The sequence below is a fragment of the Lepidochelys olivacea genome (assembly GCF_965140295.1).
Source record: "Lepidochelys olivacea isolate rLepOli2 genome assembly, chromosome: 7".
NCBI classification, from domain to species: domain Eukaryota; kingdom Metazoa; phylum Chordata; order Testudines; family Cheloniidae; genus Lepidochelys; species Lepidochelys olivacea.
In genome coordinates, this window is record NC_140417.1 from 86,198,689 (window position 1) to 86,210,902 (window position 12,214).

General features: G+C 43.6%; 1 protein-coding gene across 1 annotated transcript in view; it reads left to right on the top strand.

Moving 5' to 3' along the window:
* Positions 1–12,214, top strand: part of OIT3 (oncoprotein induced transcript 3) — a 28,369-nt gene that overhangs the window by 14,116 nt on the left and 2,039 nt on the right. The window contains exons 6-8 of the mRNA XM_084633427.1: positions 4,191–4,351; positions 5,868–6,283; positions 10,542–10,641. Of these exons, the coding sequence (XP_084489553.1) occupies positions 4,191–4,351; positions 5,868–6,283; positions 10,542–10,641 (677 nt within the window). The remainder of the gene's footprint in view (positions 1–4,190; positions 4,352–5,867; positions 6,284–10,541; positions 10,642–12,214) is intronic.

Here is a 12,214-nt window from a genome sequence, read left to right on the forward strand (position 1 = left end):
GTCAGAAAACTCCTTCTCTTATAAACCATCCTAAAAGTCTGTCATATTACAAAAGTTGTAAGTAAAAGCCAGGCAAGGCGTGTTAGATTATCTTTTGTTTTGCTTGTGAATTTTTCCTTTGCTGGAGGGAGGTTTATTCCTGTTTTTTGTAACTTTGAAACTAAGCGTAGAGGGAGTTCTGCTGTGTTTTTGAATCTTTTGTTACCCTGTAAAGTTATTTTCCATCCTGATTTTACAGAGGTGACTTTTACCTTTTTTTTTTTTTTTTTTTTTAAATAAAATGCTTCTTTTAAGAACCTGACTGATTTCTCTATTGTCCTAAGACCCAAGGGTTTGGGTCTGTGATCACTTTGTAACCAATTGGTTAGGATATTATTCTCAAGCCTCCCCAGGAAAGGGGGTGTAAGGGCTTGGGGGGGATATTCTGGGGGAATAGGAACTCCAAGTGGTCCTTTCCCTGATTCTTTGTTAAATCACTTGGTGATGGCAGCATACCCTCCAAGGGCAAAGAATTTGTGCCTTGAGGAAGTTTTAACCTAAGCTGGTAGAAATAAGCTTTCATGCGGGTCCCCACATCTGTACCCTGGAGTTCAGAGTGGGGGGGAACCCTGACATGGTGGCAGCGGTGGGCCCTCATCCCCTGAACCCAACCCTCTGCCTCAGCCTTGAGCCCCTACTCCCCGGACCCATCCCAGAGCCCACACCCCCAGCCAGAGCCCTCACACCCCTGCACCCCAATCCTCTGCCCCAGCCCTGAGCCCCCTCCCACACTCCAAACCCCTCTATTCCACCCCCACCACATGAATTTTGTTATGTGCACCAATATGAAGGTGATGTGTCACACCTCATCTCCATATTGGTGCACATAACAAAATTCATTCCGCACATGGGTGGGAAAAATTAGAGGGAACATTGGTCTTGGAACACAGCGCTGCCAGCATTGTAAGTAGTATATGGATTAGACCTCACGTAAGCTGAATTGGATGACTCAAGTGCTTAAAACACCAGCAGCTCATCTACGTTAGGGTTCAAGATTTGTTAACATTGGTGAAATTGAACCAGTACTGTCAATACTGGGACAGCTTTTCGAAAAATTTCTCTAACATAGGCAAGGTTACATTCTTACTTTACTCAGGGGGTGCTCATCAGTAATGAGTTGTTGGCATTGCTTTTTTTTTTTTTTTAAGTCTTTTTACCAGTGGGTGATGAGTTAATTTGGATCCAAAGCTGATTTATTGATAGTAGTGAAACCTGTTCTAATTTTAAGTGTTCTCCAGATTCATGGATTCCCACATAGTCTAGAATACACAGAAGCCTGCACAGCCCTAGCCCAGAACTCAGGTGGTAAAGATTTTCTTCTCCTCTCTCCTCAGTATTTCAAGGTAACAGCATTAAAAAATAGAGATGTGCCAAAACCAAAACCCTGAACTTTGAAGAAATGCAACCTGGATCCAAACTCTCTTGCTTTGGCCTATCTCAGTTTAAAAGCATTAGGCTTTCTCATTTGTCAAAGGGTTAATTGAAAGTATTAATAAAAGTCCTAAAGTAAGGCTGAGTTCATCAGTTCTGCAAAGTGTTAGCTTTCTGGCAGACTATGGAAATGGTTTCACGGTGCCCCTGTAGAATCTTGAAAATAACATTTGTCCTTTGTTTTGTCCTGTGCTGTTTGACACACATTGATTATTTCTCACCCTCTTGTCTTTCTAACAGAGCAGGAGCTCTATGACATTTCCTTTTTGTTTAATTCCACTCCCCCCTTAGTGATGACAGTTAGAGAGCACACAGCTCTGGGAAGACTGCATGTTTGACACATCACACCAAAAATGATGGATTTTAATAAAACTATTATTCTCTATAATGGCTTGGTGAGTGTTAAAAATATTGCCACTGATACAGCATAAATGTTCACTTGGGGGAAAAGTTACACTTCAGTGATGCTTGTTGTATCCCAGATCCAAGGAGCTTGGCATTAGAGAGGCAAACCTTGTGGAGTGAGAAGTGTTGAATTCTTTTTCTGAGTTGCCTGAGTTTGCCAAATTAATGGATTTGCAAAATGTTTTGTCCTGTAATTTAAAACTAAGTAATTCCAAAATTCTGTATCTTTTCTAGCTAAGTGGGGAAATCTGGGCTATGCATAAGAAGCAGAAAGCCTCCCCCAAAATTGAGTGGGTTCCCTATGTACAGGGTGTGTGTGTGTGTGTATATATATATATATAGCATTTATTTTTTAATAAAAAATATTTTCTCCCATACACACTTCTTTTTAACAGTCTTTCTCTATCCCGTTTTCACTCTGCTCCATCTCTGCTCATCTTTCCCCAGTTTCTCTTTAATAGAATTCAGACTCAGAAATGTTCAAGTTGAATTTTCAAATCCCAGACGTCCAAGTGGCTTGGAATGAAGCAGAATGAGTTTGCTAATCATTACCAAATGTATTGCATTAAATATTGATTCTAATGGTCTTTCTGAACACATCCATTCTGGCTGGACATCTATACAGAACGAATTAAGCCCTCCCAAAGTCTTGTTATATAGCATGTTCTGGGACTTATATACAACTTGAGATAGATACTTCAAGGATGGTTCTGTTTGGGTTGTTACAAAGTCCTTGCCAGTAACATTACAGGGGTCCTCCCAGGACATTACACTGTTAATGATATCGTCCAGGCCTGGACTAAATAAGAGTAATTTGAAAAACAATAATTAAGCTCTTCCCACAAAAAACTTCAATCTCTTCAATTCTGTCTTCTGCTGCTGGTCCAGCCAGGATGGAAATTGTTTCAGTTGCTTGGTTCCAGTGTGCCATGTGGAGAATTTGGGGGTAATCATGGATTGGAGCAGTGAGAAAATTTGAGGTGTGGACAGGACATAAAATGAAATGCGGGGAAGAGCAAAACCTCTCCATATTCCACAGTAACTTAAAACACCCTGAAATGAAAAGGGATGAGGAAGATAATGTGATACGATGCTTTGGCTAAAATGCTTAGTGTTAGTCTGGAGAAGAATAGAGTAAAAATCACTTGTATTGAATAGTCATAACTGAACAAAAGGACAAAGACCTCTACTGGATCCCAGCAATGCAGGAGATGCACATTAAATGCAGCTCTCAGACTCCTGGCTACAGATTTGCCCCACAAAGAGGAAAAACTGCTCTTTGGGGCATCTAAAAAGCTGAAATCTGAAATATTCAACTCCCCTGTCTGGGCAGAGATCAAAACAAAGTGTCTGTAGGCCAATAAAAGGCCATTTCAGGAAACACTGGAAATGGGAGTTGTCAGGGTTTCCTCCCCACTCTGAACTCTAGGGTACAGATGTGGGGATCCGTATGAAAAAAAACCTAAGCTTATGTTCACCAGCTTAGGTTAAAACCTTTCCCAAGGCACAAATTTCACCTTGTCTTTGAACAGTATGCTGCCACCACCAAGTGATTTAGACAAAGAACAGAGAAAGGACCACTTGGAGTTCCTATTTCCCCAAAATATCCCCCCAAACTCTTACACCCCCTTTCCTGGGGAGGCTTGAGAATAAAACAAGATGAGCATAAACCAGCCTTGGATTTTTAAGACCCAAAAAACCCAATCAGATTCTTAAAAACCAGAACTTTATTAGAAGAACAAAAAAAAGATAAGAGAACAACTCTGTAAGATCAGAATGGAAGATAATCTTACAGGCAGTCAGATTCAAAACATTAAGTTACTGAAAGACACAAAAACAGGAATACACATTTCCTCCAGCACAGCGAATTTCACAAACCAAAACAAAGAAAACCTAATGCATTTTCTAGCTAGATTACTTACTAACTTTACAGGAGTTGGAGGGCTTGCATCTTTGATCTGTTCCTGGCAGAGGTATCACACAGACAGACAAAAGCCTTTTCCCCCCACTCCAGATTTGAAAGTATCTTGTCCCCTCATTGGTCATTTTGGGTCAGGTGCCAGCCAGATTACCTGAGCTTCTTAACCCTTTACAGGTAAAAGGACTTTGCCTCTGGCCAGGAGGGATTTTATAGCACTGTATACAGAAAGGTGGTTACCCTTCCATTTATATTTATGACAGGAGTGAAGGGCGGCCTGATCACAAATAGGACATGTGCTCTCCCCTGCATTCCCAGTAATGGTATGCAGAGTCCTTCCCCACCTCACTTGGCAGATTTGCTGTGCTGATCATTATGCTGGGGGGTTTTCTTGCAGTTCCAGTGCTGTGCAAGTCCACCTCCGTCGAGGTGAGCATCCCCAAGGATCTGGTTGGAGGGCTGGATCTTTCTCTCATCAATGCTTCCTGCAAAGGAGTATCCAATGGCACTCATGTCAACATCAACTTCTCTTTGAAGTCCTGTGGCACTGTTGTAGATGTATGTATCCTCATCACCATCAACTGTGTCATCATCATTGTTCTCATTACATGCATAGGGACTGGGGATAGGTGTAGGGTCAGCTAGGGCCCAATCCTGCAGTCCTCATTTACATGAGTAGCTGTACTGAGGTTACTAAGACGATTGATATGGGGAAGTGCTGCAGGACTGGACCCTCAGTAAATGTTAATACCCTTCCAGCTTTGGATGCATCATGTGAGTCATGAACCCAAACTCTTAACTGACTGAGCTGTGTGGTTATCCAGTTCAGCTGCATTTCATAAAGTTTCTTATTGCACAGGTAGAACCTGTCTCGGCCAGTCTGATTTCTAAGCTCCTAGTGGCCGTTTTATGAGATGAATACCAAGCATTTAAGTTCTTTTTGGGAGACAAATGAAGAAAATACTGGCTATGTGCATATCCTCTATGGATACTTGAGTATTCCTACACACTTCCTCTCAACTATTCACCCATCATATCATAGAAGGCCCCAGCAGGGCAGGCCCCATCCCTTTTCCAAGGAGGAATGGATTGAAGGGTACTCCCTCTCTCTGGAGTCCGACTACCCTCTTTCCTTAGCAGTTTCAGCTCAGGAGGAGAGGAACTGGGACAGGAATCGAGCTGCACGTTAGGCTATACTTCAATGATCACAGTAGAGAACATAAGGGAGCAATTTCAGCTCAGAATGATGGGTAGGTGAAAGAGCCATGGAGGGCCCATCTTTCACAATGTCTGGTTTTATTTGTGTGTGCGTATTTTTTGCTTGAAATGGTGGAATTAGCAGGCATTTTCTAGGGATTTTAGCCACAAATTACTGTGTGGCAGCTTCAGTGACAGCATATTTTCCTGCTACCATGCAAACAACCTCAGCCCAGGCCTGGACGGGCCACCAAACTCTACGCATGAGGATTTGTTCCATTTCCCTTATTGGCTCAGTCCTAGTAATGTACATTTGGAAGTACTGAGGACTGAACTGAGACCACTAAATTCAGTTCAGTTAGGGCCTCTGAGTGGGCTTGACCTTGGTCCTTGAGGGAAAGGCCAGTTTTTATGCTCTGTCACTCCATAGCTGACTCATTTGCAGAAATGCAGTCAGAAGGGAACGCAGGAGGAGTGTCCCCATTACTGGCAATTTCTCAGGAGCCAAAGGGCTACACCTATCGCAGTGTGAATAGTGTAGCCGATTGCATGGCCTTGGCCTCATTTGTCATACAGAGCTCCAGTCCATGGAGACGACATGTCCAAGCATAATGTTTGGATCCAAGTGTCCCACTGCACCCAGATAGTGTCCATGAGCCCTACTAAAGATGAGGGTGACTGTGGTTGTAGCATATAATTTTATTAGCTGCCGTTTGTTAGAGCAGGAATAGCAAGAGAAACCCAATCTCTGGCTTTTGTATCCAAAATCAAACAGATTTTAAAAAATAAAGGTCCTGTTTGATGCCTGATGTTTCCAGTTTCTTCGTGTTGTGATGATCTTCCCCCCCACTTCCCACCTCCCTTTGTTGTGCTGCAGGTTGTAAATGATAAAATCATTGCTACCAATCTGGTGACTGGCTTGCCCAAGCAGACACCTGGCAGTAATGGGGACATCATCGTCCGTACCAGCAAGCTGCTGATCCCTGTGACCTGTGAGTTCCCCCGTCAGTACACCATCTCTGAGGGCTACGTCCCCAACCTGAAGAACTCCCCTCTGGAAATCATGAGCCGCAACCGGGGCATCTTCCCCTTTACCCTCGAGATCTTCAAAGACAAAGAGTTTGACGAGCCCTACAGGGATTCTCTCCCCACCCTCAAGCTTCGCGACTCGCTGTATTTTGGGATCGAGCCCGTGGTGCACGTGAGTGGGCTAGAGACACTGGTAGAGAGCTGCTTCGCCACCCCAACCTCAAAAATTGATGAGATCCTGAAGTACTACTTAATTCAAGATGGGCAAGTGTCACAATTTTACTTCCCTTGTCTGTCTGATATTTAACCCCAATACCATTTGCCATCTGGGTCACAGGTACATAGAGGAAACAGAAAACACCATCACTCCTCAACCGACAGGAAAAATCTAGACTACTGGTCAAGGCATGTTCAGAGTAACTGCCATCAGCCATTGCTACCAGTGCAAAACCACCCATGTAGTAAAAAGTCTGGAGGGACCAAAAAGAAGGCAGCATAAGTGACTGTTACATATTGTTGTATATCTGTCTCCGTAACTTGGCCCCTGTAGAAAAGACATGTGACCCTCTTTGTGTGTCAGCTGGTGACCAAACACTAAAGCTTACTTAACCAATGAGTTGAATCCTACTACGGTGGCTAGATTTGTCCTGTGTGCAGCTAAGCCTGTGGAACCAAATCTCTTTATATTCCATTAGCAGTCATTTTTACCCTATGAGCCAAAAGTTCCACTTCTAGGAGCTTTGCTGAGCTCATTTCACATCTTACACCTGCCATCTAACGGTCTGTCTCTGGCTATCACTAGAGACACAGTGGGCTACAGATCACTTAAATATGGGGGCAATTTTCTGGCAATTGACAGTGGGTCAAGTCCTCAGGGGGATGTTAATAAAAAGCTTAGAGCAGACCTTCGAGGTCTGTAAAGGGACATCTAATAATGATTTTGGTACAAGAGTTTCCAAGTAGGTTTGCTGAGTGTTCTGATGTTTCATAAGATGGTCCCAGCTTTGACAGGATTGTCACATGTCCTGACATCTTTAGAATCATTTTAGTGTTAACATGATGTTGTCATGTTTTGATGCTGTCTCAGGATGTTTGCATTGTGGTGTTGCCAGTCAGAATGGCATTGCAACATCATAATGACATAATGCAAATTTTACAGTATTGTGAAGGTTGTGTGTATGACTCAGGGGAGAGAGTCCAGTAAAAGTAATATCCAAGATGCATTCAGCCACTAGTTCAGGGACTCTGCTAATTAGTTAAGTCTCTAATTTAGTGTCTGCCCATCAGCTGGCAAAGATAACAGTGGTTTATACAATATTCCTTCAGCAGCCAGCTTAAGTCATCCACCATGACAGTTAAGGAGGCAAAAGTTTAATGGGCTGCTGTTTTAAAAGTAGCAGGGAGGCTTTGGGTTGGGTATTTTTTTGTTTTGTTTTTGTGTTTTACTTCAATCTCTCTAACTTTAATGAACTATTACTGCAGCAGTGTGTAGGGCTTCTCTCTCAGTAACCAATGGTGAGCTACACCTTGCCACTTGTACACTGTGCTTGATGCATCAGTTGCACTTAAGTCATTTATGCACTTGTACTTCTGTGCTTTATGCACCAAATCATAATGGAATAACTTGTTTATCAGATCTCCTCGCAATGACTTTGGGCACTTGTATTCTTGGGGCTCCAAACATCCATTAATCACCAACACTTGAGAACATTACTGAAAATGGTCAGAATTGGAAAAAGGAGGAACATGAACTGAATGGGGAGAAAGGAGAATTGAATGGTGAGGTCTCAAATCCATTACAGCAGCAGATTTGCACTTGACTATGATGGCTCCAGGGGGTTCCTCCTGTAAGCAGTCGCTGGCATTTCCTCCTCAGAGGAAGGAGGTACCCCCAACCCCTCTGCTATTTTTATACTCTACAGGACAGCAAAACTTTACAGAAAAGAGTTGGTATTCAGTGTGGTGGAACAGACACCATTCTGACTTCACTCTGTATAGTCATAGAATCATAGAATATCAGGGTTGGAAGGGACCCCAGAAGGTCATCTAGTCCAACCCCCTGCTCGAAGCAGGACCAATTCCCAGTTAAATCATCCCAGCCAGGGCTTAGTCCTGTCAAGATTACTATTACCTATCAAATGACTCTGCATGGGCACACTACATACTGTTTTAGCTGCTCTTGCAGCAATTGGAAAGTAAAATTCATAGACTATACCAGTGATTAGCCCATGCTAAAAAATGTTTGTTCTTGCTCAAAATAGTACTCAATTCACCATCCCTGAATCTACCCATACACAAAATCCCAAGGATAAAATACCCGCTTTTTAATTAGTTTAGCTAACTAACCACCATCAGGTCTGCAAGGCAACTGTGGCATAGAAATTATTTAATAAAATACTGTATAAGGACATGAAATACTTTTAGGGAGTATCCTTCCCTTACTTATTTTTCACCACCCCAAATCCCCCAGCTGACAAGTGCTGAAGTTTCCGTACTTTGGAGTAGGGTGACTAGACAGCAAGTGTGAAAAATTTGGACAGGGGGTGAGGGGTAATAGGAGCCTATATAAGAAAAAGACCCAAAAATCGGGACTGGACCTATAGAATTGGGACATCTGGTTACCCTACTTTGGAGCCCACTACCTCACTTCTGGAAGGAGTTGCTCAAGATAATGAAAGGGGCTGCCTCCCTTCAGAAGCTGAGTGCACCTAGACTGACTACTGGGGGATTAACTCAGACCTATGGGAACATCTGAATATTGCTTTTTGCAGATGCATATTAATTTACAAATTTCCCCTGGATTCCTATCTTTGTATTAGCCTCGTGGGCAGTTCTAGGAGTTCTAAATTCATATTGTAAACCAGACACTTAGACCATTTGTTGAGAAAGGCCTGAAATAAAACAAGTGATGAACTAAATAACACTGATTTTTACAAATTTTTATTTACCTCTTTTCCTCACCCCGCCCCCTTCAGTCAGACAAACTGATCATTCCAACAGTTATATAGTGTAATGCATGCTATTGTATCCACTTTATGCAGAACCCTACTAGAGTTAGCAACATTCTGCAGGCTGAGGAACCTAACTGGCTGAATATCCCAAAGGTTTTTAAATGAACATTTGTGCGTAAACAGAATTTTTTTTTTTCTTTTTCATAAATGAATACACTATACTGTGTAATCGTTTCCAACAATTCATCAAATATTTCTACTGCGGCTGTCTGTTAAAAGTAAGGCTATAGTATTTCAAGTTTTGTTCCTCTACCCTCCACCATTTCCATCACAACCTCTTTTATAACAGGCAAAATCCACATTCCTGAGATTAGTTTGCAGAAGGGAACATGCTGTGTTGTAATGCCGTACAACAATAGAGTAGAATTTTTGCCTTTTTAAATTGGCAGGGCATTGTAATAATCGACAAGAACTTTTATTAAATAAAAATTGTTACATGTTTCTTTTTGTTAGTTCTATATCTAGCTCTAAACTGTTATATAGTTCAGCCTCCAAATTTAAGTTCTGTAAAAACAATTAACCATTCTCCTGTAGTGTTCATAGAAATATAGGGCTGGAAGGGACCTCAAGAGATCTTCTAGTCCAGTCAGCCCGCAGTGCTGAGGCAGGACCAAATATACCTAGACTATCCCTGAGCGGTTTTTGTCTAACCTGTTCTTAAAAGACTCCCATGACAGGGGTGGGATTCCACAACCTCCTGGGAAGCCTATTCCAGTACTTAACTATCCTTATAGTTAGAAAGGTTTTCCTAATATCTAATCTCAATCTCCCTCACTGCAGATTCAGTTTATTACTTCTTGTCCTGCCTTCAGTGGGTGTGGAGAACAATTGATCACCATTTTCTTTGTACCAGCTCTTAACATATTTGAATACTGTTATCAGGTCCCCTTTCTGTCTTCCTGTGAACCCTAATACAAACATATTGTCCTAGAGCATGAGAATCTGAATGTGAAATTGGCTAGACATGGAGAAGTTGATCAGTGTAATTTCACAGGCTAAACTGAAGAAATGCAAAAAGTAAACAAAAGCATAAATGGTGAAAAGTACATGCTTTGGTTTTAATGAGCTAAGAAATTTTAGTAACACCGATAAGGACACTTACTTTTAAAGTAAATGATTTTTATCTTCCCAGTGTCCCTTTAATTATGACATTATATTTTTTTAAATAATTCAGCAAATATCTTCATCTGTACATCTCTATTGATCATTGCAGATTCTGGTGCCCAGAAAGGTGAACTGAGGATAAACTTGATTGCAATTCTCTGGCAAATCTTCCGGTTGTGGGTGTGCACAGCATTATTAGTTGGGCTCATTCTGCCAGTTGTCTTTGCTGCAGAGCTGGGCTGGAGATGCTATCAGTCACAATTGTTGTTTTTCCTCTTCATTCTTGAATGTTCTGCCGTGGCCAAAGACAATAATATGGATGGTAACTAGGTGACTAAGTATGTTGGGGTACTTTTCCCCCCCACCTCTGTGAAAGCTATTAAAACTTCTCCCTCTGCTTTCTTCAGCTGTGTTTCTGATGACTCTGTGAAACAATACACATCAAAGGATCATCTTGCCAAGCACTTCCAGGTCCCTGTGTTCAAGTTTGTGGGTAAAGACAACAAGGTGAGCTCAAAACAAAACTGCTTCTGAGGCAGACATTGAACCAGCCCGTAACTGGCTTGGGAGACTGTCCATGGGGGAGTGACTAGTGGGAGGGACACAAATGGGGCCCCAGCTAAAGGGGGGCATGTCCCATCTCCCCACGCGACCCCCTCACGTGACTCATCCCAGCCCAGGGGGCCCTGCGCTCTTCCCGTCCCCTCCCGATCCCACGTTTCCTCGCGGGGGGAGACTCTGCTCCAGTCCTCCTGGCATGTGTGGAGCCACGCACTAATGCACTCTCCCAGGCGGCCTCTGGCCACGCTGCCCACCTGGGATGCTGCCTGGTGCGGCACGCAGCGGCTGCTCTCTCCCAGGCAGCCTACAGCCACGCTGCCTGCCTGGCAAGCAGCATGGCCAGAGGCTGCCTGGGAGAGTGCAGCCACTGCACACCGCACCAGGCAGTGTGGCCGGAAGAGGAGAGGCTCTGGCCCTGTCTCTTCTCTTCCAGCTCTGGCCCTGCCCCTTCATCTCCTTGGCTGCTCGCCTTGCCCCACCCCGGCATTTTGGGGAGGGTCATGTGACCCTTCCTCCTTCCTGCCCCCCCGGGTCGCCATTGCATGGGGCTGATTCTTTGCGCGCGTAGTGTTACAGTAGTAGTAGAGAGTCGGGGATAGGAATTGCCATACCAGAACAGATGGATGGTCTGCCTAATCCAGTATGCTGTTTCCTTTAAGAGCCTAGATCAGGTGCTTTTAGAGGAAAGTGCAGGGTGGGGCAAGTTGTGCAATACCGTGGCTCAATTTCTTCCTAACAGCAGAAAGCAATTAGCTCAGGCCTGAAGCATGAAGATTCATAGCTCCTGTAACTGGTGTCCTACCTAGTGTAGTATAACTGCAGATTCTGCTCTATCTTATTCTTGTGTCTACACCTGTTTGAATTTCATTAGGCTGTTCTCAGCAGAATCAGGTTCAAAATTCAACCTTACCTGCATGCACAAAAATGCAGGACGTCCTGCTCACTACTCAGAGGGGACTCTACTGTCATCTGGGGCATAGGGAGCTGCCATTCTATCACTCCATCTTCCTCACTATCTAGAAATGACAGCTGCCACTCACATCCTCCTTCCATGGTCTCCCACAGTCTCCTGTCCCCCTCACTCTACACTGACCTGTTTGCCATATTTCCCTCCCTATCCCCTCACAGCCTCCTACTCCTCCCAGCTCATGCCACATCCCACTGCCCTGTCTCCCTCTGCCTTATGCTCCCCCAACCCGATTCCTCATAATTTCCTGTTCTGTTTCCTAACAAACTCTCCCTTATGAATATTGCCCCTTCAGTTTCATTCCCAGCACCTCCACATTCTCTTGCCCCTGCCTGCCCCTTACATGGTGACTAAGGGGGCCACCGTCTTCTCTGAGCTCAGTTAGGCTACAGAGTCACTGGAAACCACAAGTAGGGCAGCCATTTTTGCTCGGAGCCCCCTCATTTTCTCCTCTAACAGTTAAAGGGACATGGCAGTGAGGGCGGCCTGTGGCTTCAGTCCCTTTAGTAATGGGAGATGGTGTCCATCTTGGATAAGGACAATATTTTTCAA